Source organism: Aplidium turbinatum, chromosome 10 (assembly GCF_918807975.1).
Source record: "Aplidium turbinatum chromosome 10, kaAplTurb1.1, whole genome shotgun sequence".
Classification (NCBI taxonomy): domain Eukaryota; kingdom Metazoa; phylum Chordata; class Ascidiacea; order Aplousobranchia; family Polyclinidae; genus Aplidium; species Aplidium turbinatum.
In genome coordinates, this window is record NC_137481.1 from 20,193,053 (window position 1) to 20,220,264 (window position 27,212).

The 27,212-nt window shown below is 37.1% G+C and overlaps 3 protein-coding genes across 4 annotated transcripts; 1 reads left to right on the plus strand and 2 right to left on the minus strand.

Moving 5' to 3' along the window:
- The first annotated feature begins 1,791 nt into the window (after positions 1-1,791).
- On the plus strand, positions 1,792-12,185 carry LOC145778161 (fibronectin type 3 and ankyrin repeat domains 1 protein-like). 2 transcript variants are annotated; one of them, XM_082589593.1, is made up of 12 exons: positions 1,792-3,547; positions 4,249-4,353; positions 5,376-5,432; positions 6,048-6,172; positions 6,383-6,464; positions 6,686-6,760; positions 7,235-7,300; positions 8,658-8,823; positions 9,126-9,247; positions 9,689-9,788; positions 10,236-10,280; positions 10,540-12,185. In XM_082589593.1, the coding sequence occupies exons 1-12, from the start codon at positions 3,471-3,473 to the stop codon at positions 10,597-10,599; spliced, it is 1,080 nt and encodes a 359-aa protein (XP_082445719.1). In that variant the 5' UTR covers positions 1,792-3,470; the 3' UTR covers positions 10,600-12,185. The 2 variants fall into 2 exon arrangements, with proteins under 2 accessions (XP_082445719.1, XP_082445718.1); XM_082589592.1 differs by having other exon boundaries at positions 1,792-3,543; positions 4,239-4,353.
- A 251-nt stretch (positions 12,186-12,436) lies between these two features.
- LOC145778123 (protein O-glucosyltransferase 1-like) lies at positions 12,437-20,182 on the minus strand. The gene is made up of 8 exons (XM_082589536.1): positions 20,113-20,182; positions 19,385-19,616; positions 19,059-19,200; positions 18,675-18,796; positions 17,803-17,962; positions 13,892-13,950; positions 13,334-13,558; positions 12,437-13,147 (listed from the first exon to the last, which is right to left on the minus strand). Exons 1-8 carry the CDS (start codon positions 20,180-20,182, stop codon positions 12,982-12,984), a joined length of 1,176 nt encoding a protein of 391 aa, XP_082445662.1. The 3' UTR covers positions 12,437-12,981.
- Positions 20,183-20,189: 7 nt separating this feature from the next.
- On the minus strand, positions 20,190-23,367 carry LOC145778124 (RWD domain-containing protein 4-like). Its single transcript, XM_082589537.1, has one exon. It carries the CDS (start codon positions 23,292-23,294, stop codon positions 22,743-22,745), a length of 552 nt encoding a protein of 183 aa, XP_082445663.1. The 5' UTR covers positions 23,295-23,367; the 3' UTR covers positions 20,190-22,742.
- Positions 23,368-27,212: the final 3,845 nt, after the last annotated feature.

Here is a 27,212-nt window from a genome sequence, read left to right on the forward strand (position 1 = left end):
GGTGATGCCAACCAATGTTCCTATTATAACGAAATGACCCTGTATTCACTTTTGACGGGGACCTATTTTGCTACTAAAATAAAAATGTATGTACTAACTTTATAATAATATAAATAAATGAAACAAGTGCTCTTTCAGACTTTCACGCATGATGGTTCACCATGCCACAGAGCCAAAAAGATTAAGAAGTTTCTTGAATAACATTGTATTGATGTACTTGAATGACTTGGTAACAGTCCAGATTTGTACCTAATCGAAAATTGCTAGCAGATACTAAAAAGAAAATTGCAGAAAAGAAGACACCAAGTCTGGACACACTCAAGATGGAGCTCAGAAAAGTTTGGTGCCAGGAGATGATTCGCAAATATTTAAAAAATCCAAGTGATTCCATGCCAAATCGCCTGCAATTGGTCATTAAAAATAAGGGCAACATGACAAAATATTAAGAAAAGCTGGTTGTTTTTAATAAAAGGTTTTATTGTATATATACAAAATAATTATTTTTCTTAGAAATTTAGAAAGGTCTAAGGTCTGAAGTCATTTTGCTGTAGCTGTTGCAACCTAACAAACTGTTGTCGATGCAAGTTGAGTATGGTATTAATTTGCTGGTTATAATTAGAAAATAGGCATTTTTTAAATCTGTTTTTGTTTTGATTCAAATGGCATATTGAATGCCCCCCACCTTGAGAAAAGCCTGCATACGCCACTGTTTGCAGTACTGTATTACCACCAAGCACCTAATAAAATAGACTTTACTGGAAATAGCACCTAAATCACCTGGTACCACAGTGCTCTGCACCTAAATATTCTAATTTACAGAAAAAGCTAAATGAAGCAGCTATGTGAAGAAGAAGCGTTCTTCCCGGCCGTCAGCACAAGGCTGAGCACTCACTAGTACAGCGAGCAGCAGTTGCGATTCGCTAACCATAACGGTGTAGCTTCCATGCTAGCCATTCAGACCTCCAATAAACGATAAGTTTGATAATCGGCTGCCCAGAAACTGAAGCAGCTAGAGATGTAAATTCAAAAAAAACGAACCGTTTTTTTTAAAAAAAAACGTGTTTTTTTTTCAAAAAAAACTTGAGCCAAAAAAAACACTCGTTTTTTGGTTTTTTTTGTTTTTTTTCATATTTTTCTGAAAAAGTTGCATTTTTTTTTGCAATTTACAGCTTAGTTTCATTATAGTGCTCTTGAAAACCATTAAATTACTAAAAATAGTTTTATTGGTGTGCTGAAATTCCTAAGTGTTTGTGTTTGGCAGCATATGTTCTTGCATAGTCCTATGAGGACCTATGTTGTTTCGCTTTCTTCTTCATTCTCTGGCATGTTTGTGGCAGTAGACCTGACAAACATTGAATTAATGAAATTTGATACATGACATAATGTAGATGAGTGAATTTCTTTTTCCTTTTATGGTAGTTAGCCTATGATGTTAGTATACTGTGGTACTGGTTATTCTTGTACACACTCAATGGGTTGACGAAATTTTGACAAAACAAGGTGGCAGTATTCAGTACACACATTTACCTTGTTTGTGGACGTGGTAATTTACTAATGCAAGCTATTGCCAATAGCTTGTTTAAACATGTTTTGTAACTGATAGCTTGCCAACGATGTATATGCTTTATAAATGTTGAAACAGAAGTATTCTTTTCGTGTGTTGTAAGATCTTGGATTGGACACTTCGTCATTGATGCTTCTTGCAGATTATTTGGGACATATAATGCAAGAGACCTTATCACTGATATGTTTAGCTGTCAAAAGTTAGTGCATTTGTCAGAAAAGGTTTAGGTTAATGTTCCTTTCAAATGCCCACCACCCATGTTGACTATTGCTAGTAACTACCATTCTACCAACCTTGAATGAAGAAATTTTTCCTTTAAAGTGGAGTTTTTCAGCACTGCTCAGTGCTCAGTGTTCACATAGTGAATAAATGCTTTATAATGCTTTTCCTGACAAGAATAAAGTTTTACCCATATTCCCACAATGCAGGATAAAGATACAAAACAAACATCAAAGATGAAAACTTATTTTATTTGAGAACTAGGCCTACTGTTTTTTGAGATAAAAAGAAATTGACCTCTTGTCGTTACGCACCAATAAAACCATGATGCAAACTTTAATTTTTTTTATTGGGCAGAGGAAAGATTGACGAAAAGTTAGGCAAAAACAAAAAAAGTGCTAAAGTCTCAAAGTTCTGCAAACTAGTTCAAATTGGATGGATTAAGTGCAACCAATAACCATACTTCTTTTAAACATGTCTATGACAGCACAATGGTGTGATTAAGGGAAAACAAACATGACTATGACGTCACAAAGGATTATTGAATCTCTTCAGGGAAAATAAAAAAACATCAAAACGTTTCCATCTTTCACTACATTTAAATGTGATTTGGGCTAAAAGTTGGGACTTTAGCACTACACTGGTTTTGCCAAACTTGTCATCAATCTTTCTTCTACCCAATTATTTTTTTTTTAATTTACGCACCATGGTTTTATTGGTGCGTAACGACAAGAGGTTAATTTCTTTTTAGCTCAAAAAGTAGTAGCCAAAACTTGTTTTAATATTCATAAACAGATAGCCCACCCCATAAAACATGGGGGTAGAGCTAAAACTTATGTAAATATGTTGAGCGGTTCTTGAGATATGGCCGTTTTTCTATTGCTCCTTATCTATAAAGCCACTTAGTGGCTAAGGTTATTTCACTTATAACTCGAGAACCGCTTGTGTGATTTTCATCACGTTTGCACCAAATGCACATCAACTGGAACAATCTCTTGACGTTGTACTGGTAATGGTGTGGTGTGCTGGTGAAAAGTGCCTTTGTGAAGTAGAGAAACAGGACCCTGACCACCTGGTCCTAACGTAACATGCCCATTAACCAAAATCCCAGGTGGCTTCGAAACTGTACACGAGTGTGGTACTGCATTTAACAACTGGCTGAACCAAATTACAGACAATACTTGAGATGTGCCAACCATAGGACACTGTGTTACTATTTGAGACGATGAGAAACGTTTATGGCTCGTGTGTTGAGACTTGAGAGACATATTGTCTCATTTGAAAGATGTTATACGAGTTATGAGACTATTTTTTTGTTGAAAGAGGCGCTATTGCAATGAGTTTACCCTAATTGCTGCATATTGTCACATTTAATAAAAAAATAGGTAAAAAAAACAAAAAAAAACGAATAAAAAACAAAAAAAACGATAAAAAACAAAAAAAACGAGCTCGTTTTTTTTAAAAACAAAAAAAAACGTTTTTTTACATCTCTAGAAGCAGCTATGTTGCAAATGATGCCAGAAAAAGGTTGATAATGCCCTTTTTGTCAACCTAACTTATTATTAATTGACAGTCCTCAAATCGGAGTTCTCGTATCAACTTGAATATTTGTACGCCATATTGTCACAGAGTTGTTTAAAATCTAGACTATCATTTGTTATGGTTGAGATTTTACTTGTGTTTAACAATGATTCAAAGATTATCAAAAGGTGCTCATCGTTCTCATGCTGATAACAATGCATCAACAGCACGGCATCATGGTGAGTTTTGTGATGTAGTTTATATTATCTCCTAGCTTCCAAATAATTGAAGGCTGGCTACTTGTATTCTTAACTTTAAAGCTTTTTTTGTCAAACAGTTAAATTTTTGATTTTATCCAACCACTTGTGCAATTATGGTATATCTGTAAATACAATAAAAATTTTCTTAAGAAATTTTAATAAATTTTATATCTTACAATAAATACTTTCAATACAAGAAAAAACGTACTTAATATCAAGCAAAAAATCTAAACAGAGTGAATTATTGCAAACGTAGTTGCTAATCTCCTGAAAACCTTAACAGCCTGTTTTATCTTCATTGAAGTTCTCATAAGAAATTTCTATTTAATCAAAAAACAAAGATCCCAAAATGTAGATACCGGTACTAAATTTATGTTTGGCATTAACCAGGCGTTCCGACATTTTTGCTGCTAAATTTCTATTTGAATAAGAATGTTTTGAATTTGATGCTACACTTTATTTTTTGCTTTATATGATATTTTATTTTCCATCATTAATGTGTCTGGGATGAAAAAGTTAACGCCAGCTCCGACATATAATTTTCCAACACTTAAATGAACAGGAAAAGGTGCATGGATATGTTTTGACTTAAAGTGATACCATGACCACAAAACCTACCAGCACAAGTTATTTATTCAAAATCTTTACAATCAAAAGAACACACCTATTTTCAGATATGTCCAGTTCATTATCAGAGCAGCCAAAAGCTCCTGCTATTGGAAAGGTAGATCATCGCAGTATTGAGATTTTTTGGGAGAAACGACCAGATGCTGCAAAAGGAGACAAGAGGTTTTTAGGCCACAAATATGTTGTTTCTGTGATATGTCAATCAGGCTGCTGAGCTGAACCAAAAATATATTTTTACACTGTAAGATTTGTTAATCTCTGATTCTCAACATGCCAAATGTTTTCTAATATTACAGCCCTGGTGTTATCTCCTTCTTCTGGCTTTATTCTCACTGCAATCGCCGGTGCAGATTGTAGTCTTCCACATCACTCTTTCAACAACATCTTCCATACCTTCTGCCACACAGTCTCTCAATCTTCTTTTCGACAGAACTAACTAACCTTTTTGTTAAAATTTTGTTCTAGAGATAAAATATCTCTATTTACACATATCCCATACTATCTATCGCTATACTTTGTTTGCCCAAGTTGCCAGCATTTTGATTATTATTATCCGATTGATGCCTTTACCAGTTGGCTCAAAAAAGGTTAATCGTAAATTGAGATTGTTGTAGGGAATTTGTAATTGTGTATGTGCTCTAACAATGAAGATAGAAAAATTGCCAACATAATCATGACAGACACCGACTAGTGAAATAACTTGCGTTATTTAGAAATTTAATTTCGCTGCCTTAGCACTGCAAGCGATACCTCTGACCAATGCAGCTTCAACAACCAAGTCTCGGTTATTTGTGTCTTGTGATGTAAGGATCATTACATTGGGACCACAGCATAGGGTCGTGTACCGAAATTTCCACCTTGCATTAGTATATGTTCCACAATTTGTGTTTATTTGTCAGCTGCTCAAGTGCTCATGAACAGTGCATATGAACAATGTCCGCTATATGTTGAAAGCAAAATTATTTCACTTTTTGGTATTTTTGAAGAAAATATTTTATGCACATTGTCAATGTAGGAACTAAAGATGCTTTGTGAAAGTTGCTGTCATGAAAAAACGAGAAATAAGATTCTTATGATCCTAGATTCTAGAATGAAACCTGTACTTCAGTTAGTTTAGAGTGGCCACTGGCCATCTTCATTTATTTAGTAGCAACCATTCTTAAGATTTATGAAATTTGTTTCAGACTGAAGTATGCGTTGGAAGAAGAGCAGAAGACACATGGGTTTTCGACTGTATACATGTATGCTCCATGCCATATTTGTTTAGTTTCATTGTGAAATGTTTTAGATTTTTTGTTGGATTTATAGAGTCGTAAAACATAACCTACTTTTTTACTGTTATGCATCAGCTAGTTTAAAACCACTGCCATGCTAAATTCTAAGATTTTTCTAATAAGTGTTCAATGCCAGTCTTCAGTGTGAGATACCGTAATCTTAGACTTAGCTGTGCTCAAAGTGCGGCCTGCGAAAACGGGTCTGCTACTATTCGGTGAGTTCCTAACCTCTAACCCCTAACCCTAAAACGGCAATGATAATTAGGCTACGGTACCCGATAATTTAAAAAAAAATTGAAAAAATCACGAAATAGGAATCGGACTCACCGAAACGGGCCATTCCGGCGAAAACAGTATCTGGTATCTGCGGCCCCCGTCTGGTCTTTAGATTATGCAATCTTAATGCTTAGTTTGTATTCCAAGAAGAAAAAAAAACGAGTGAAGATTGTAATGCGGCCACCAAGACTTGCGAAAAGCGGCATGTGGTTAAAAAAAAAAAAATTGACCACTCCTGTTCTAACATTACGATACTGACATTGAAAACTTGGTGTTCCAAATATGCAAAAAAAAACATATTTGCAGTGGATATTCTGACTACTACAAGGTTCAAGGGCTGGACCCTCTTCATTCTTACAAGTATCGACTGAAAATCATGTCCAAAGAGGGAGACGTTTTGGTCAGTCCGACAATTACCGTTTGCACGACGGGTAAAGCATTTTTCGCAATCATAATTTTTACGTTCGTTTTTCAATGATCTCGCTTTTGGTTTGCATGTTAAGTGTCAATTTTTGAAATGGATCTCCTTAGCATGTTGATGAAAACAAACCTTTGTGAAGAGATTGCAGTTTTAATATCATGGATTCATTTTAATCGCTGGCAACGAAAATGCAACTGTGCCACCATGCTAATATTTTTAGACGAGCCTTACAACAGCGAACATCTTCATCGTGCAGCGTTTAAAGGAGACTTCGAAGCCATGAAGAAGATCATCTCAACTGGGTAGTTACAATTTATTTACTATCGTTCGTAGTTGTGATCATGGAAAAGTGTCCGCAACAAATTACTGATTAATTAATCAATCCTATGAAAAAAGAATTTGTTATTCAACGCATTAACTTATAAATTTTAACACTTTCTTACTCTTTTGAATATTTTTACGTTTGTCTGTTGTCTTCTTGAAATCTTTTGTGTCAAACATGTCGGTTAATTTTGTTTTTCAGAGATGTAAACCTAAATATCAATGATAAGCTTGGAAATACTCCGCTAATGAACGCTTCACAGAAAGGTTACTTGAGGTCAGTTCAATGCATTATCTTCATTCGTCAATGACGTTTCTGAGCCCAAGTTAAGCCGCAACTAGACCATACCTCGTTGTCCAATCAATCCTTTTGACATTGATTTGTCCAATCAATCCTTTCAACAAACAATGTCATTGATTTTGTAGACGATAACGAATACCATTGGAAGAAAAAAGTGACTGTTACGCAGGCTAGGCAAATGTAAAAATACAACAAAATATCTCGATTGTGAAAAATTTGGTCGTTAGGCGAGATTCACAACGTCGCACAAAAAGTGGCGCATTTTTGTTTCCTTTTACCATTCACATCAGGCATTGTATTTTTGGTGTGAGTGGTGAAAGGAAACAAACACGCGACGTTGCGACGTTAATGTATGGTGAAGACAGTTTTGTATGTTCGGTGTGAATCTCGCCTAAGTTTTAATCACACAATGTTTCTGCATAATTCAGAATTATAGTCTTGCATTTGCAGTATCGTGGACGCCCTGCTCGCTGCCAATGCCGATGTTAATGCCGCGAATTCAAGCGGAAAAAACAGGTTTTTAATTAAGTGTTTGTGCTCTTTTTGATTTTGTGTTCTCTGCTTTGGCCAAAAGCTGTGAATATTGCGTAAGCAAGCCTTGTCACTTTTCCTATCGTTTAATTTATTATGATAAGAATTGTGAAGCAATTGCAGTTGTTTTTGCTGTGAATCAATAAACTTTTGCAAAAAAAATATTCTCAGCAAAATGCAATTGTAAACTTAATGCTGTGACGGATAGCATGAGACCATACTGCACTAGTTGAGTTTTGATTAGCATAAGCTTTCAGTATTAAAAATATCGGGGAGAAGAGTAGCGTCCGTTTTACTTAAAGGCATATTAAATGAAATTTTCAAACGGGAATTAAGCGTTAAAATGCGTAAACTGAACATTTAAGAATACATTTTTAAAAAAATTACCGAAAAAAAATTGTTTTTAATGGCGCTGGCAAGGCCCAAAGTCCAATGTTTCATTTTTTTTTCAAAATGACCAAAAAGTGCAAACACAGCTCGAGAATACGTCACAAAAGCCAGCAATAACAAAAGCCACGTTACAACATCTGATGTTTTAACATCAGATCTGAGGTTTTGAGCAAACTGTTTGATGTTTTGAAGTTGAAATCTGATGTTTTGATGTACATACATACATAGCCTACAGTTAAATCGCCGGCAGTAACAACTGTTGCGTGATCAGCTGATTGCTCATCTTTTGTTACGTAGACTGTACAGTCGCACGCTTCGCTGCTCAGGCCCATTCTGGTTTTGAAAGCTCTGACAAAAGCACGCGCGCAATGATGGTCAGACCGCAATGGGGCAAAATTTTATTGAAAATTGTTTTATGGTAGCATGTTAAACACAAAGAACGTGGAAAATCGCCAAGTCAGGTTTTTCCTTTAGTATCCCTTCAAACAACTGGTGAAGCATTGCAGATGCTGCAACCTCTTGCGGAAACATGGTTCAGAACTTTCTATGTGTGTTAACAAAGACCATTGTTGCCGGGCCTTCACACACGTATGCGCCAAATTTGCAACTTTTTCAAGCATGCTAAATCCGTGACATTACAAAATTATGACTTCAAAATCCTCTTACAGAGGCTAAAGAACAGAAGACGATGTACTAAAGCGGTAATTTCACTAATACAGCAATTAAGTTACAACCGACTAATGATTTGATCAAAACTTCAACTTTATTTTTCAAAAAGTCTTGAAATCACCCGTCCGCTGCATACCTATATTTTACGCCCATGTCGACACATAAAGCACTTTTACGGATCTTTTCTACACTACAATGTCATATGTACTGGTATCTCTCCGCCTTGGTGCTGGAAACCATCTTGATTTTCTCTGGGATACAAAATGAATTTATTTTTTTTCAGTTTGATGCTCGCTTGTCACGCTGGTCATGAGATGGTCGCTCGGCGTTTGATGGAAGCAGGAGCTGAATGGATTTGTGCAGACAAAAGTGGAAACACGGCCATCCACTGGGCGATCGACGGAAATAACTTGACTTTAATTCAATGGATGATCGGGGATGGGATTCCTGTAAGAGAGAGTTAAGACTTATGACTTTTTTCCCATCAGGCTTTCTTGAACTGCAAAGTTTTTTTTCAATTTTCTTCAAGTCGTAGATGTCTGCTTGCCTTAGACTTGTTTTGGGAATTTAGTTTATGAAGCCCTTTGATATTTTGAAGATTGAAATTTTTCCCACTTTTGAAGCAAATCCAATGATTGAGAAATGAAAGTATCCACGATTCAACACAGCAGTCGATCCTTTCTGCATTGATTCGACGTACGGTTGGGTAGTAACTCTTTCGAAACTTGTGACGGTCAGTGTCTTGTTGCAGATTGATATCAAAGACCGAACTTGTGGCTGGACTCCGTTGTTAAGGTGCGCCGCCATCACAGGAGACGCCAACGCTGCCGGGCTCTTGCTACAGGCGGGAGCTGACGTAGACGCCGTTGACACGTACGTGATTTTTTAGATTTGACAGACAGGGCTTCTCAAAGTTTTTTATTGTACTACCCCATTTAGAAAATAGTTCTTCAAACGACCATTGATGGGCAGTTTACAGTGAAAACTGCTCACAGTAGGACCACTTTTAATTTGTTTGGCACCCCTAAAATTACGATTTGTGACCCGGTTTTGGGTCGCGACCCATAGTTTGGGAAGCCCTGACTTCTGAACAATTTTTTCAGCGTACAAAACCATATTTTACACAAATGGACTGAACAATGTTAAAAACAATTTTCGTTTTAGCTTAGTATAGGTGTTCTTGATGGTGTATGTATCGTGCAATTTCGAACGTGATTTCGTCAAGAAAGGAAGAGAAATTGCTTCCGCAAGCCAAGTGCATTTCTTCTGGTAATCTGAACAGAATTTTTTAAGCTTTTCAAGTCTGCATTGTAGGGATGGTAAAACATCTTTGATGATCGCTGCTCTAAACGGATATTTACCGTTGGTGGAGAAATTAATTGAACATGGAGCCAACACAGAACTAAAAAGCAAGGTACGAACTTACCATACAACTAACTCGTTTATTGAAGGAAATTGTGTAACAGGCTTTGTCATTCCTATCACAAAGGAAGTCACAACTAGGACCACTGTATAACATTTGAAAGCTCACACGAAACTGTCGATTCGACTTCATGTTATCTTGGTTTGCCAGTACTGATCCAAATAGAATTGATTAACATTGTTAATTATTTGATCATGGGTGTGTTTAATAGTTCTTTTTTTAATAGGTCCCACGACCAGGGTGACTTTGCCATACTGTACTGTTTCCGTAGCAAACACCGTAATGTGATTTGATAATTTTTCGCACCGCATTCAACATCGAGAATAATACGTTCTTCAACGTTGGATGAGTTTACAGGCTGTACGTAGTGGCCTTTTTGGAGGCTGCCAAGCGACGCGTTGAAGTGATTGATTAATCATTTGCCGTCATTTATTTCAGCACGGCAAAACTGCATTGGAAATGGCACAATCTTTCGACCGCAGGGTGAGTATAAAAGTTCCTTTCTCTACTGGCCGGTTGCGTTTAGCACAATTCCCATTTTCTGCATCAGACCACTGTGCTCATTTTCCTTGAGGTGTACGTTTTGCTTGTCTACTCAGTGATACGATGGTTATACCATGGAATGAACATTTTTCATTGAAAATCCAAACATATTTCTTCTGTACTTTCACCCGTGAAGCAACACATGAAGCATGGCAACTCATAAAAACGCAGTCAACAATTAACGCGCTTTTTGTTTCAGCTGGTCATGACGTATTTGGACAAGTTGAAAAATAAAGACAAGGACGATGAAACAAGCTGATGCAAGCAAACAGTTCTTTCTGACGGCATCCTTCAATCGGGTTTGTCGCCGCACATGTCGATAGACTTGCTTCTGTGACTCTGCAATGTAATATTGCAACCGACCGCCACGAGTTCCCTAATCATTATTAGTAAAGTTTTTAGACTTGAATAGATGTAGTATAATAAAATTGTTTTGTTTTCTGCTATGTAGTATGCATGCAGTTTTCCGTCTTTATTGCGTTGTTTTTACCTTTCATGATATGGAGTAACTTTGAACAAGCTCACTGTGTTTTAAACTTCGCAGGGAAATAATTTCATAGTCGAACTAATGCTTTGCTGATTTAGATTCCAAAGGGGTTGATAAATTTAACCACACTTTCTGCAAGAACAACTTAGCTGAGATATTGTGCAAATAATCGTACCTAGACTTTCTAAAATTCCCTTGAAATCACAGTGGCAGACGGAAGTTGTTTTTTGTCTGAAATCGTTAAACCGAATTTTGCTTTATCGGGTGCAAAATATATTAGTAGAGTATTTTCACTGTCTTTCATATTATTGTTTATTTTGAATGCAATTTATACGTTACTATATGTCGTGGTTACGTTTGTTCGTTCATTTATTTACATCATTATGTAGCCTATGAAATTCAAGTTTCATGAATGTAAATTGCAGTAATGCTGAAGCAGACCAGGCATTTTTTTTTTGCAACGTCTGGACTCTTTTCACCTGAAGAGTTGTGATGCAAAATTTAACCTGATTATGATTTCCAAGAAACCTTTCTTGCATAATTTTATGAAAATCATTGTGTAATTTTGAAAATAGAATATTTTTTCGAATGAGTAATATCGCATCTTATCATCAAAGACCTGATAACTCACAAGAAATTATGCTTTCGTCAGTTGCATAATTTCTTGCATCATTATTATGCTTTTCATTCAACACAATGTCATTCAACACATTGTGTTAAATGAAAATGTCAACATGTGGCCGCTGTATAATGTATTAGAAACAAAAGCAACTCGCTACAGGAATGTTCCGCTTGTCTGCACCTAATTTTAAGCAGTCATTTATGTCTATGACGTTATTTCACTCCCATGTGACCTCCTTGATTGACGCAAGAAAAATGTTTTTTCTTTCACGAAAAACATGTCTAGAATTGTTTTTAATCATGAAATGCGCGTCTTTACAAGCAGTTGTACATCGTTTCACTTGAAATCACTCCCGCTTTGTACGCAGCCTGAATCCATTGTGCTGTATGTTTTCATTTAAACTTATTGTCATATTTACCTTCGTCGAACAACTTTTAGCCATTTTAAACGCTTAATTTGTGCTGTTTTGACATTGCTAAAGATTATATCGACTAAATTTCTCAGGGTCGACTTTTCTCAGTATCCCGTGATTTCGTGAATCTTCAATGTATTTCAATTCATCTTGTTGTCACCATGATCCTACCCAATTGGCAAAATCAGTTCTTCTGACATCGATTCGTCTGCAGACGTTCAATCAATGTGAAAGGACGGATTGTGCTGACTGGAAGCAACAAAATGTGGAAATTGAGATGGACTGTATGCGGTACATCGTTTTAATGCGTCATTACAGATATCTTTAAATATGTCATTGTCATCAAACGTCGTGCGCATGTTACAGTTTAGTGTTAACTCTTGCACTGATCGCAACGTTCTCGATTGAGAGACGAAGATTCATGTCATTTGCACAATTTTTGCGCAATTAAGATCTGTTAAGTCAGACAACACTGAATTGACAAGTGAAGACTCGAAATATGCCTTTGAAAGCCACTCAACAAACTAGTGGCTAGTCACTAGTCAGCCTTTAAAAGCCAGTCAGCAAACTAGTGTGTGTAACTGTGTATTGCAGGGATTGGTCCTGGAAGTGCATCAAAATAAAACTATTTCGAACAGAGTGAGACCACTAAGGTCATCTAGAAAGAACCTTTCACAAACAAAACATTCCCAAAAACAAAATATTGCAAATACAGTATGAAAGCAAAGCGCGGTCAGAACGGGTATTAATAACCCTTGCCAGTCACAATATGGAATGTTGCTATGAAGAAGAAAACGAGCGACAACCAATCGAAACACGTTCACTGTCATTTTTCAAAAACAACTTGCCCAATTGAACAGAAATAAAAGAAGCTTAATGAACTAATCAACGATATGTTCACTAATTCACTGTTTTCTGGGACAACTGAAAACATGCCAACATCATAGCGGCTTCATTCGATCTGAATAACATGATAAACATTGGGCCTGTTCATAAATAGAAGGTAGCCTAATTGTTACAACAAATAGAAGCAGGTTTGCCTAATTCATATAATTTAAACCGAAAACGCTTCCAATATCAAAAAACTTCTAAATATTTAAACTATGATCTATGTTGAACTTCACAGTTCAGTTCTCGCATTCCTTTTATTCTTTCCAGCAACTTCCTTATATTGTTTATTTCTTTCCACTTTATAAGTCAGCAAGGACGAGTACTGGTGAAGTAGTTTCTTCCAGTAACACGAAACATCGTCCAGTTTGAGGTGGTCTTGAATGAACTTCATCCCCCTGTAAGGTGGCCAAACAAATTTGCACCGAGTCTTATGCAATTAGTTTTATTCCATCACTAAAACGTTGTCAGGTGCTCAATAGGCTTAAGCATTTAGGTACACAATTGAACAATCAAATGTTCATTGACATACGAATCAATCTAAGGTGTTTCCAAGACAATAACTCGGAATTTAAAATAATTACCGTTTTGCTATATCCTCCACAACGGCATCATTTTCTTTTGCAAAAAGAAGTAAATCCTCCGCATCCTTGAGATTGGCGTCAACAGGGATGTAGTGGACCCACGGTTTCATTGCGGGATAGAAGAATTCAAGCCAATCATCGTCTACGTGGAAGACCAAGGAGCCACAGAGGAAGAGGTGCTTGAACCGAAAGCTCGCCGCCACGCCTCGAAAATTAAACAAGTATCTGAAATGTAGTATGTTTTGAATTAGAAATGCTCATAGGTGTTAATTTTCCAGAGCTTTGGTACATCCCAAGTGACGCAGCAGCTGGAGATGTAATCGCTCGTTTTGCATTTTTCCATCTTACATTCTGCAATGCGATCATTTTTGCAAGAATGGAGCATTATGTTTCTCGGCAGCCGATTTGTAGCAAAAATTGACAGCGATAGACACGTGTTTCGCCCATGAGGCTGGGCTCATCAGTATCGCACCGTATTCTAGCCACAAATTTATTCGACCACCGCTGATAGCCGGAAAGAACGCCCCTTCACAATGGAGCATTAGTTGTTTCACTTACTTGTACTTGCAATGGTCTATCAAATGAATAACCTCCGCCGGTTCTGCTCCGAGTGTATCCTGCAAAGAATACATCACATCTCAAGTTTCCACAGCACAGATTTCCACAGCCTCAAATGTATTGATGTAGGCTATGTTGAAAGGAAGATATCTTACCGCGCAGTATGAATTAAATTAAAATATTATCGTAATTCAACATGAGAAGTTTTTTTTTTCAAGGGTGATGTGGATGTTTCAATAATACAGTAATTGCCGTTGTGTATAATTTGTAAAACGTTATCCATCAATAGTCCAGTCGTTGAAGCGAAAAAAAGGGTCGAACCTTGACTTAATTGGTGTAAAGCTGAAACTTTGCACATTGCTTCTGTTGATTATGTACATTGACCAAAAAAAAAATCCCCGTGAAAATCTTTTGGTGAAAAAAAGTTATCCGCTTTTTTTGAAAATCCGCCAATTTTTTTCTCAAATTGGCGGATAAACAAACTTTTCAAACAAAAATTTAAAAACAAAAAAAAATTTCTACAAAAGGTTTTTTCTAGTAGGCCTATTTATCATCAAGAATAATATATTAAAAATCTAGGAGAATCAGAGCACCGGAAAGTTGTCATTTTCAAGATGGCCGACAAAACAGTGTAATGACAATAATTCACTTAATAGTATATTCATGCTAGAGCTTTAATTCTGGCGTCTATCCCTAAGTTTAAGGTGGTAAAGAATTCATTAAAACAATTCAAAATGAAATTAACTCATTAGTTTAATGGAAAGACTTATATGAAACAAAACCAATAACGTGAAACATTGGCAGTACAGGAATGGCAGACCACTTATTAAGTTATTTACATTCAGTTGGATACTGAAACGTTTGGGTGCTTATTAGGACAATTATCGCTCCTAGTACTAGTTGCAACGTTCATCTGATGAAATTGAAAGTAAAAGCTACAACAAACAGGATGGTTTATTGCTTCACTGACGTTTCGCGCACCATGAGAATGCGCATCCTCAGAGCGAATAACATACAAAATAAAACTTCACAAGGTTATATACTGTAGTGCGGTTGAAGGCAAGAAAAAATAACAGATAACTTAAAATTGAACAACTGGCCAATGATGTGTGAGCGGTTACTTTCCACGTTAAATTACGTAAAAACCTCCATCAATTAGTCCTGGTCATCATCTTCATCCAGTAATGACTGATTGTACGTATTGTTACAGGCATCAAGTTGCACTGTCCACATGATGCGGTACAGGGTAGATTATTCTGCCTACAGCTCCACCTGGCAGTGCTACAGCCAGTTGTACAGTTGCTGTGGGTTCTATAAGAGAGATTCTGGGTCAGCATCCATGTCCGACTCTGTTGTCACAAACTGACTGCCTTCCAGTTTCCAACCCCACCCGTAAGTTTCCATATCACCTCCTGTCCTAGCCAGACCATTATTTGGTAGTAAACCCTTAGACAGTGAAATTTTGTCGATGACTCAGTAGGTGGTAGGCGTTCTGGGCGTTCTGGTAGGCGTCACAAATGATTGGGAAGAGACTACTTTTTTATTAGTAATCTGTAGCAATGACGAGAGGGAATCCGTCCGCGTGCCCCCAAAAATCACAACCATCGCTTGACAATCTTTGTTCACAATGGATGCTGCTGTCTGCTTTGGAAGAAGGAAGTAATTGGCACAGTCTTTCAGAGTAGCAGCACCCTTTACCAGCTTGTGAAAGACAAATTGCTTACCAACACCAAAGATTCTTGATGCTGTGTCACATCCAGTGTAGGCATGTAGAAAAAGTAATTGGGAACATAATTCTTCACCCATCACCATTTTCAGTTCGTTTATTTGATACACTTTGTCAGCATTTTCCTTGTCGGAACGGAAATATAGATCTTTGTTTGCTTGTTGCGCATAATGAAGAAGCAGGACCAACAGATCTGTGTCTTCTCCAATCAACGTTGTCGAGTATGACACTACATTAACAACAGTAGCCTTCACAATCGGAACATCAGCATCCCCTGGGACATTGATCACTTTGCAGCCTTTTGACTACCCCGAAGTGTTTTACTGATCAAGTCGATCATTTTTCGTTTGTTTATGCCTACATTAACGTCATCCTCGGCCACAACACCATTCACAATATTCCTCAGGGATTGATTCTGAGAAAAAGGTACATAACCAGCCAGTGATGTATTCTGCGCTTCAGGATGCCTTCTGCGCTTCAGGATGTCTTCTGCGTCTTCAGGACCGAGATTGAGTGTCGGTTGCGTAGCGAAGTGGTGAGAACGTCTGCGCGACGTTCGAAAGGATGTGGGTTCGACACCGCTCCAGAGCACGCGGCTGTGTCTAGACACAGACACTTAATGGCAACCCAAAATAAGGAGAGAAGCTGACTCGAAGACTAAGCCTATATGTCACTTCGCTGCCTCCTGTCGTCTGTTGTAGGCTATCACATCTGTGATCGCAGTGTCATTGTATGTTATGTATCGCCTTGGGCGCAAATGAAACACGATTATTATTATTATTTAGGAGTGCGTCTGTGCTTGGATAGTGATCATTAACAGTTGGAACACCATTATTGATGAGCCTTGCCGCAGTTTTAACTATTGTGACTCTTCATCATCCTCATGTCTTGTTTTTAGGTAATGAGATCGGAGGATTTCGGATGTCTTCTCTCTCATAGTGACAATGCAATGAAGGCCCTGACCTTCAGCTATATAAATAGATTCACCACACTGTTTCTATAATTGGGTCTTCAGATATTTTGATCCTTAAGGAAGGCAATCATCATTTGCTAAAAACTCCTTCATTTTAGATCTGAAGTCTGATATCGTTAACTGTTCTTCATCATTGCGTTCAAGATGGGAACACATCTTTAGAAATGCCTGGTCCTGTTCTTCATCCTTAGGTCGCCCAGATTTTAGACGTTTTGCCTCAGGTACTCTGCCGCATTGCAAGGGTATGTTAAATCCACATATAAAATTAACACTACAAGAATGATGGTATAAACAGTCTGCAGCATGCAAATCGCTACCGTAATATTCAATACGACCTTTCATGGCGCATGACCAATTGTCAGAACGTCTCTCACAACACTCTAATATAGTCCTTGCAAAAACATCTGTTTTAACAAAACTAATGCCAGGTCTGTCCGTGAGAACTCCAGTCCCACAAAACAAACAATGAGTCTTACTGTGGAAATTGCCATCAAAAATTCGAACACTTCGTTTCCCCGTGAGGCAGGACCCACTTTCCTCTCTGTTCGTCTTAAGCTGTAGTGTATATCGATTGGGTTGGTATAACGTTTACGACAGTCTATGTGTACTTTTCGACCAGCTGTCGCAACAGTATTGTCCCCTCTATTAGTACTGGCAGCATTAATCCTATCAGCACCCTTTTGACGCAGTATAGCCTACTGGAGGCTTCAGAAGCTTGAATTTCCTTGTCACAGACCGTAATTTCTTTGCAGGCATTTTTTCTGAACCCTTTTTCCGTGTATCCGTAAACTTCCTCCGGCAATCACGGTGGACCAAAACTTTGCCAGTGTGAAATAATTGCAGTATGAAATTTACTTTTAAATGAGCACCAACACTAACAATAATTTCATAAAAATTGAATAATTCAGTAATTGTATATCCGCCATTTTGAAAAAAATGGCGGAATTTCGAAAATAGCGGATAACTTTTTTTCACCAAAAAATTTTGACGGGGATTTTTTTTTGGTCATTGTACATAATGAACAGAACCAATCTACAAAATTTCAGCTTTACACCAATTAAGTCAAGGTAAAACCCTTCAACGACTGGACTACAAGTGTATTACTTCACACCAACAATCAAACAGTCGCACCTATCATAAAGTAAGTAAGCTACGCAATCTATTCAAAATTTTTAATCTGGTTTGAAACTTGACTCAATGAAATCGCCGAACCTTTTTCGATTTCCAAGCCTGGTTCTTCGTGTACTGAGCATCGACCAAATCGGGCTTTTTCCTTGAAAGCAACACAAGGGGGTCGCGTTTATTGCTCGTACGAGATCCTCGAAAGAATGCGACGTTTTCCTTGTTCGACCAAGGAAATTCTTTTGCTTTTCTGATAACAAAAATGATAACGAGTGATAACTATTAATTGAAAATAAATTTGTAGAGATTTTAAGTCATTAACATTATTATCTATTTGCATCCGGCCAATAGGTCCATATTTACTACTCATCATCATTAAGTTCCTTCCTCTCGTCGAGGGTTGGAGGCAATGAGACGCCAAGTTTCTCTGTTTTGAGCTTTTTCTTTTGCAGTTTTGTAGTTAAGTCCTGACCAGTCTTCAATATCATTAGTCCAAATTCTTGGTGGTCTGCCCCTATTTCGTTTGCCGTTCATTTTTCCTTCTAGTAGTTGTGTTTGAATAGAATTATTGCGAATCATGTGGCCAAAATATTTTACTACTATTTACTACTAAACATGTAAAAAACAAACAATACAAGTGATAATCACAATAATCCAGTTAACAGATAATGCTGCTGCGGAGAATTGTCAACGAGTAAACTGCGAATGGCACCATTAACAAGCAAGTGAAGTCTTATAGGCCATGCAATTTTTTTTGGAACATGCATCCATTTTTTGTACTTATGTTGGTGCTTGGTTGCCTGCCCATGGTTGGCACTGCCAAAACAAGGAAACAAATATCTTGTTCAAACAACTCACATTTCTTTTTACAGATTCTTATACAAATTTTGACTAGAAATTTTACAATAGCATATTTATTGTACGTATAACACCGGGCTTAGTGTGAACTGCCAGTAACATACTTTTCCAGATCTTTGCTGATTACATCCCAACGTCCAAGCCCAGTGGGATAGAGCGGCCACACAGCCGGACCCCCTTCCCAGAACGTCCATGCTGGATACATGATGTCCCAATGGCTTGCATACTAAAATTAAATAAATTTTGCCCACGTGGTAGAAATGCTGCACAATGGCCACAGCTAAATATTCAGTTCTGACTAAAACATGAAGTTTCTTTGTTTTAGACGTGAAAGCAGGGATTTCTAGAAGTACGACATGTCCAACTACTTGCCAACGAAAGGGTGTTTTAAGTTTAAATGTTGCCAGATCCATTTTATCATTTTTTTCTCACGACGTCGAAGTCACAAAAGAAGTCATGTTATAAATATTGTACTTATGGTAACTCACGGCTTTGCTGAATGAGAGAATAGGCAATGGTACAGATCCGGAGTACTTCATCGACATCGGCCAATCATGAACGTTAAGACCGAACTCCATATCTGGTAAATCGTTTATAATTTCTAAGATAAAATGTTCTACTCCAGAGCACCTGAAACAATTAAGACTTGAACAAGTCAAAAAGAGTTTGTAACTAGTCTATTAAATTGTAATATGATATTATGATAAGAATCAACCGATTTAAAGACCTGAGTAAGTTTTAATATGACAAGCAAGACACGGATCATAACAAATTCACTGCTGGTCGCGAGACGCAAGACACACCATCAACTGACCTGCTAGGAAACGCACATTTTTCCTCTTTATACAACTTGTGGTTAATAATTTGATAATGAATGGAATTTCTTAGCCCATCTTCCATATCTTTCTTTGTTATTCCTTTTCTCTTGATCCAAATTTTCAAATCATCTTCAATTACATGTGAATGACAAGTACAGTTTCCACCACAGGGTTTATAGACCTCCAATGCTCGTTCAATTTTCTTCAAATATTTTTCAAACCGATCCCCTAGAAGCAACAAGATGTGTTTAAAAAAGTTATTTTTTTTTATAGGCCCCATTAAGTGTGACATGTCTTTTCCCTTTCCCTCTTTATTAGATATTCAGCCATAATCGTTGGAAAAAAGAAAGTCATACCAGCCTGACAAATTTTCACATGGAAAAAAGTTAAGAATAACAGTTATATATATATTGTATATGTGATCCTTTGTTTTAGGTGAACACTATACTAATCATCAAATTATAATTCAAACTGTAGTTTTGCTTCACAAAACAACTTAGAAACAATTTTTTAAACAAGATTTTCTGTAAAACTTTGGCGAGTAAAAATATAATCAAATCCAAACAACTCAATTCATAATTATTTTTATATACAAATCTATTGCAAAACTGTATAAGTGAATTTTAGTCATGGGCCATCACACGTTGACTATAGAAGATTACATTTACTGCAACAATTCTTCCAAAAAGACCTTTTTTAGCAAGGCTACTGCATTAATCCTTACCACTTTTGCTTTCTACTAAATGGTGGACAGCACCACTCAGCACACACAGTAACAACATCCGAAGAATCATTTTAACACTGAAATGGACGAAGAAAAGGTTTATTCCTTGGACAGAAAGATCGCTGAAATGATAAACAAATAATGCTGCAGGTACACAACACACACAAGCTTCTTTAATCTTTATATGTGAGCTTTACTTTGATCACAAGACTAACACAATTAACAGCACTCTGACAAACCTTAGACAGAAATTAAGGAAAACACATTGATGCCTTATAAATGTTACAAGTAGCTTGATAAACTCTCACATGTATGTAGTATTTTTATATTGTTTTATTCGTGAAACATCAAAACATTAGTTGTTTGCAACCAGCACTGTCACACTATTTCATGAAGTTTGTGTCATCGAGATCCACACAGGGCACATTTCAAAGTCAAACTGATATTTACTGTAGGGTCCATGTCTTTTAGGCGCAGACAGTTAGGCGCCAGCCAGATAGGCGCGCACACTGTGGCGTCTGGATATTTAGGTGCGGAGCACTGTGGCGCCTGTTCATTTAGGTGCTATTCCTAGTAAAGTCTGCAGATTGTATCAGCTTGGCAGGTAGGGCAATGCTTTTCACACAAAATGTTATATTGAACAGAAAAATATGTTGTTTTGTTAATGCGTGTGTGAATATGAGGTGCGAGACAACGTTCTACTACTCTTGATATTAGCACATCTCCACAACGGAATGGCCCGATTCGGTGAGTCCGATCTCTTAAGGGGGGATTTTTTCACTTTTTTTTTAAATATTGGGTACCGTAACCTAATTATCATTGCCGTTTTAGAGTTAGAGGTTAGGAACTCACCGAATAGTAGCAGACCCTTTCCACAAGGCATTTGCTATGCATCCTGAACACAGGTTGCAGCCAGATGGAACTTTACTTAAACTGTTATCTTTCGCAATTACTTCTACTCGGGATGGATTGGTCGTGTGGCAAGTTTGTATGAGACAACGCTCTACTACATGAATACATTTCTATAGGGCATATGAACCCTGGCTAGGTTGCAAGCATAATGGTGCGACTTTGCTCGTTATTAAACCTAGTCGGGGTTTTAACAGAAAACTAAGTTACTCTTACACTCAAGCCTACCACCCGCTTGAATATAGGCTACGGTATATTTTTTACTGATGTTTAGTGTAGTTATTATTTGACTCACTAAAAGTGAACTCAGTCATGATCGGCAACTTGAATAATTTATTGATAAAGCTATCGGCCGCCGACGCAAACCTGGACTAACAACAATTAAATGCTGAACACGCGCATTAAAATACAATATATTTTTCTGTTCAATATAGCATTTTGTGTGAAAAGCATTGCCCTACCTGCCAAGCTGATACAATTCGCAGACTTTACTAGGAATAGAGCCTAAATGAACGGGCGCCCCAACGCTCCGCACCTAAATATCTAGACCCCACAGTGAGTGTGCCTATCTGGCCGGCGCCTAACTGTCTGCGCCTAAAAGACTTGCTCCCTTACTGTACTATTATAACTAAATAAAACCAGTAAAGTGAAAACAATAATGCAAAACTATTCTCATAAAACCTTTTATATAAGTAGTTCATACTTATTTTATATAAGACAGGACACTACATGTAAAACAGCACTATTATTTTTTGATTGTCGACTTTTTAGCATCATTTAAAAACGCTCAAATTGATTGCATCAGCAAAAGTTATAGTCTGGTACAGATTGCAGTCCTCTACAGCACTCTGCTGCTGACAGAATGCTGTGGAGGACTGCAATCGCACAAGTGATCCCACTTGAAGTGGGAATAATGCCAGAAGAAGAATTATGGTCCAGAATGATTTAAAAAAGGTAAAAAATGTCTTGCATAAACAGATAATCCATTATAGCATTTTCAAAACAAAAATCTTAACCTCTTTTGCAGCCGATAAACAATTTAAACTAACTGCAAACTAAGTGGCAGTTTAAGACATTATTATATCGTCACCCTCATAACAAAACTGCCTAACTCACTTTTTGACAATTTTGAGATTTTCAGCCCAAGTCACTGGTTTTAACTTTAGTGATGCCTGAAAAAAAGCTCAAGACGCTTCACACTCACTAAAGTACTGTAGGCTACTTTTTTTGCAAAAATTCGTTAATAAAAACATTATCTTTGCGGAAGTTTTTTGTGTTTTTCTGAAAAGCTAAAAAAATGAGTTAGGCAGTTTTGTTATGAGGGTGACGATATGCAACTTTTGGTAGAGAGATTTGTTTGTTGCACCCAGGGATATCTCTGGTTGAACCATAACCATGCAGCAAATCAGTCGTTTTTTACATTGATTCAACATTTGCAGACATTGAATCAATGTAAAAAAATGACTGATTTGCCGTCTATGTAAGCAAATTACACCAACAAGGATAATATGGTTTTAACATGTAATAAAATAATGTTTACAGATTTTTTTGTATTGTTCTAAATGTCAAGTCGCTGCTTGACTTTGTGAATTATATCTATTAGTTTAGTGACTGCAACTGGTAATTGTATACCAGTTGAAGATTTTATTTGTTACAGTACCATACGAGATTAGAAGCAGCTAAAGTTCATGTAACTCTCTGTGCTGCACTAACTATAAATATCAAGAATCTTCTCGTTCATTAGCTTTTCCAGTTTGTGATAAATGTTTGATTGGGTCGACCCAGTTCCATCCACGAGGTCGTTCACCACCAGCGCCTACCCTGTCTGCAATTTTTCGCTTTTGGGCTTTTGTAAGTTGTTCTTTTTTCTCTTTCTTTTTGGAGGGCACATTATCTTCTTCAAAGATGGGCTTACACATTTTTTCAGGTTGATCTGCCATCAATTCTGCAAAATTTTCTTTGGCCCAATCTATCAAAGTATATGTCATAGCTTCTCCAACCATACCTTCCGCTTGTTGTTTCAAAGAACTAACAATGTGTTCTTTAACGTTGGGCAAAATTCGATTGTTATAAAATGCATCTAAGTTAATGTCTGGTGAACACTGTGGATAATCAGGTGGCCAAACAAATTCTACTAAAAACGATTGCAATGAACTGTCATCTCCAATCTTGTATTGCACACAAGTGTCATTTATTTGTTTGAATGCTTCATCATCTTCAAAAATTGATTGAAGAACTTCTATTTCTTCACTTTGTTCTTCATTAGCAGACATTATGATTTTTACTACACAAAGCTTAGAGTATCATGCCATAAAAACTACGGTAGTTGCTAAAAAAATTAACAGATAACCTGTACAAAATGCTATCAATAAAATTTGCTGTTTAGACAAACGGAAAAGTATGACCAACTATGGTTTAAGGTGCACAAAATACATTATGTTAAAGCAGTATCTATAAAGTCAACTTCTAAGATATGATCATATATATAATATATATATATACAGACTTTTTGGGCAGAACTTGTGGGTAAATCGTCATGCAGTAGCGGCACTATTTTTTCCAAAGTAGCGGTAGTGGGAGAGGCGCTACTTTTTTCAGTCGCACTCCCTCTACCAGCTACTTTTTAATTAAAGTAAAAAAATACTCATTTTTTTGGCAACGCTGGCGTGGTCAAGCAGCTATATTATATCGCCTATTTAATCGGTTTGGTTGCAAAGTTTCGTTCTTTTAGAAATCTCGTTTTCTGGTGTGGAGCTGCGATCCTGCGATCAAGGTATGAAATCTACAATTTGCGCAAAAAAGTTGACCGAGATCAGTGATCTTGTGACCTGTGAGAAGTTGAGATTGGAAGTCCTTGAAGGGGTGAAGAAACGATTCAACAAGTGCTTCAACGACATGAAATGCGTTATGGCATCATGTCTTCATCCTTCCTTTAAGACGTCGTCGCTACAATTTCTGCACTAGGCCTACGTTTCCACAGATGATGCTGACGCACTGCGAGAAAAAGTCAAGACAGATGTAATTCGACTGTTGCGAGAAACGTCAAGCCAGGTTGATACCGAGAAGAGTGACACCAACACCAGCCCCAACTCCAAGGATGAATTTTTGGTGCGTTGGCGCCATCCCGTGAAATGTCGGTGCAGAAGGAAACAGCAATTGTGGACGCCGTTTTTTCGGACAGTCCTGAGCAAGTCCTTGAGCTTTTCTAATACCGAGTTAAAACATCTGTTCATTAAATACAACACCCCCATTCCTTCCCGTGCTGCGGTGGAGAGACTTTTCTCTGTTGGAAAAGATGTGCTTAAGCCAAAGCGGGCAGGACTTAGTAACTCTCATTTTGAAATGCTAGTGTTTTTGAAAGATGCATACAATAAATTCCCTTAGAATGTATTTTCTATAACGACGTTAAAATGACACTGTTAACAAATGATAACATTCGTTTTCAAGGTCATTTTTGCTTCATTAAGGACCAGTGCTGTATTCGTAAAAAAAGCACAGGGTATATATAATGTCAGATTTGCAAAAATGATATATAATACACAATTTGCAAAATACTAATCTCTATTCTACCATAACATGAATTATCAACATCAAAATTGGACGAGAGGTACAAAAGTGTTTATTTTTGGAAATCCAGAGGGTATGTATACTATAGTTGGTCGAAAAAGCAGATAGTATACTGCGTATACCCTCGAATACAGCACTGCTAAGGACTTGAAGAGTGTTTGCTAGTGTCATTTTAGACAAAAGTAGCAGAAGAAGTAGCGGTAGCGTGCGCTACTTTGGTCCGCGTAGCGGTTAGCGCGCTACTTTTGTAAATTGGGGGTGGGTAACGCGCGCTATTTTGGTCCAAGTAGCGATAGCGCGCTACTTTAAAACTAGTTAGTGCCCACCTCTGTTTACAAACTATTAAAAAAAGGCAGTGGTTATTTGACCGGTGCCGATCTTTTAATCTGAAACACTATTTGACCGATCATGATGTATTTTCTTTTTCTCTTTCCCAGCAAAAGACGAGAGAAGAAAAAGTGCCTATATAACTTCTAAATTCAATAGTTTTATTCAGCTGAATCAGCGGCACGTACGATGTTTCTCGAGCTGGTATCTCCAAGGGTATGAGTTTGATCCTACCCAGAAGCATTTTATTTCATACTAAATTGCCTGCTAAGAAACACTGCCTAAAAGTAAGCTTGACATTGATGAAACCATTTTTTTCAAAGAAGTATTGCAACTTTTTACAGCCACCAAACTAGCTTGTTGAAAGCAAAAATGTAATGCGTTGTTTGGCAAACAGGGTTACATCCTCTTATGACGAACAGAAACTTACCCAGAGAAATTCTCAAACTCCAGAAAATTAAAAATACTCTAACTTTAATAACTCACATTTAAAAAGATATAAAAAATTGGGCTGTAGGCTACTCAAATTAAAAACTGACCACAAAATGCAACAGCCTAACGATTGAGTCACTTTGGGTCAAAATTTTGATAAAAAAAAAAAAAAAGAACGCTTCCGGGTAGTATCGAACTCATTCCCTCGGGAACACCGGTCGGAGAAATATCGGTGCTGGTTTAGGATCGGCCGCCTTGGTTAGTGACGTCACAAAAATCTGTGACGTCATGCAAAAAAACGCAACTACTTGTAGGAAGGGTGCAAAAACGCGGAATAGAAGTAAAAGCGGAAAGCCTATTGATTTTTAAATATTTGTAGGCATTATTATTGATCTAGCGCTAACTTAAACTGTTACTATTTTGTACCAATTCTCAGCAATTGAATTTTTACAATAAAAATACTTGCTTTATTAACGTAACAACTTTCACGTTTATATGTTATCTACAAAACGAGCAATCGTGGTTCAGTATAAGCCGCCCACAGTTTGCTGTGATCGATGAATACTGCCTCCACCAAATATGCTGTAGCTTTCTCATTTCTGCTTGGATTCTAACAATTTTACTATCGTTGGATGGCATTATGATTCATCTACTCGAATGGATTAATTGCCAGTCTAAAGTAGGCATTACATTTATGTAGCGCTAACTTAAACTTTACTATTTTGTACCAATTCTCAGCAATTCATTTTTTACAATAAAAATACCAAACCAACACAAATTAAAAGAGTATGTCTTGGTTTATTCATATGTTAACTTTCACATTTATATCTAATACACAAAACGAGCAATCGTTGTTCAAACGTAACCGCTCGACGAAGCTTTTTACCAAAACAATGCAAACACAAAGCGATCAGTTTCGAGTGTTCATTACAAGCCGCCCACAGTTTGACGCGATCGGTGAATAGTGCCTCCACCAAATATCCTGTAGCTTTCTCATTTCTGCTCGGATTTTAACAATTTTACTATCGTTGCATGGCATTATGCTTCATCTACCCGAATGGATTAATTGCCCATCTAAAGTAGGCACTATAATTATGTAGCGTTAACTTAAACTTTACTATTTTGTACCAATTCTCAGCAATTCAATTTTTACAATAAAAATACCAAACCAACACAAATTAAAAGAGTATGTCTTGTTTTATTAACCTAACAACTTTCACGTTTATATGTTATCTACAAAACGAGAAATCGTTGTTCAAACGTAACCGCTCGACGAAGCTTTTTTCCAATGCATTTTTCAAGGTGATTCGATCGTGGTTCAGTATAAGCCGCCCACAGTTTGCTGTGATCGATGAATACTGCCTCCACCAAATATGCTGTAGCTTTCTCATTTCTGCTCGGATTCTAACAATTTTACTATCGTTGGATGGCATTATGCTTCATCTACTCGAATGGATTAATTGCCAATCTAAAGTAGGCATTACATTTATGTAGCGCTAACTTAAACTTTACTATTTTGTACCAATTCTCAGCAATTCATTTTTTACAATAAAAATACCAAACCAACACAAATTAAAAGAGTATGTCTTGGTTTATTTATATGTTAACTTTCACATTTATATCTAATACACAAAACGAGCAATCGTTGTTCAAACGTAACCGCTCGACGAAGCTTTTTTCCAATGCATTTTTCAAGGCGATTCGATCGAGGTTCAGTATAAGCCGCCCACAGTTTCATGTGATCGATGAATACTGCCTCCACCAAATATGCTGTAGCTTTCTTATTTCTGCTCGGATTCTAACAATTTTACTATCGTTGGATGGTATTATGCTTCATCTACCCGAATGGATTAATTGCCAATCCA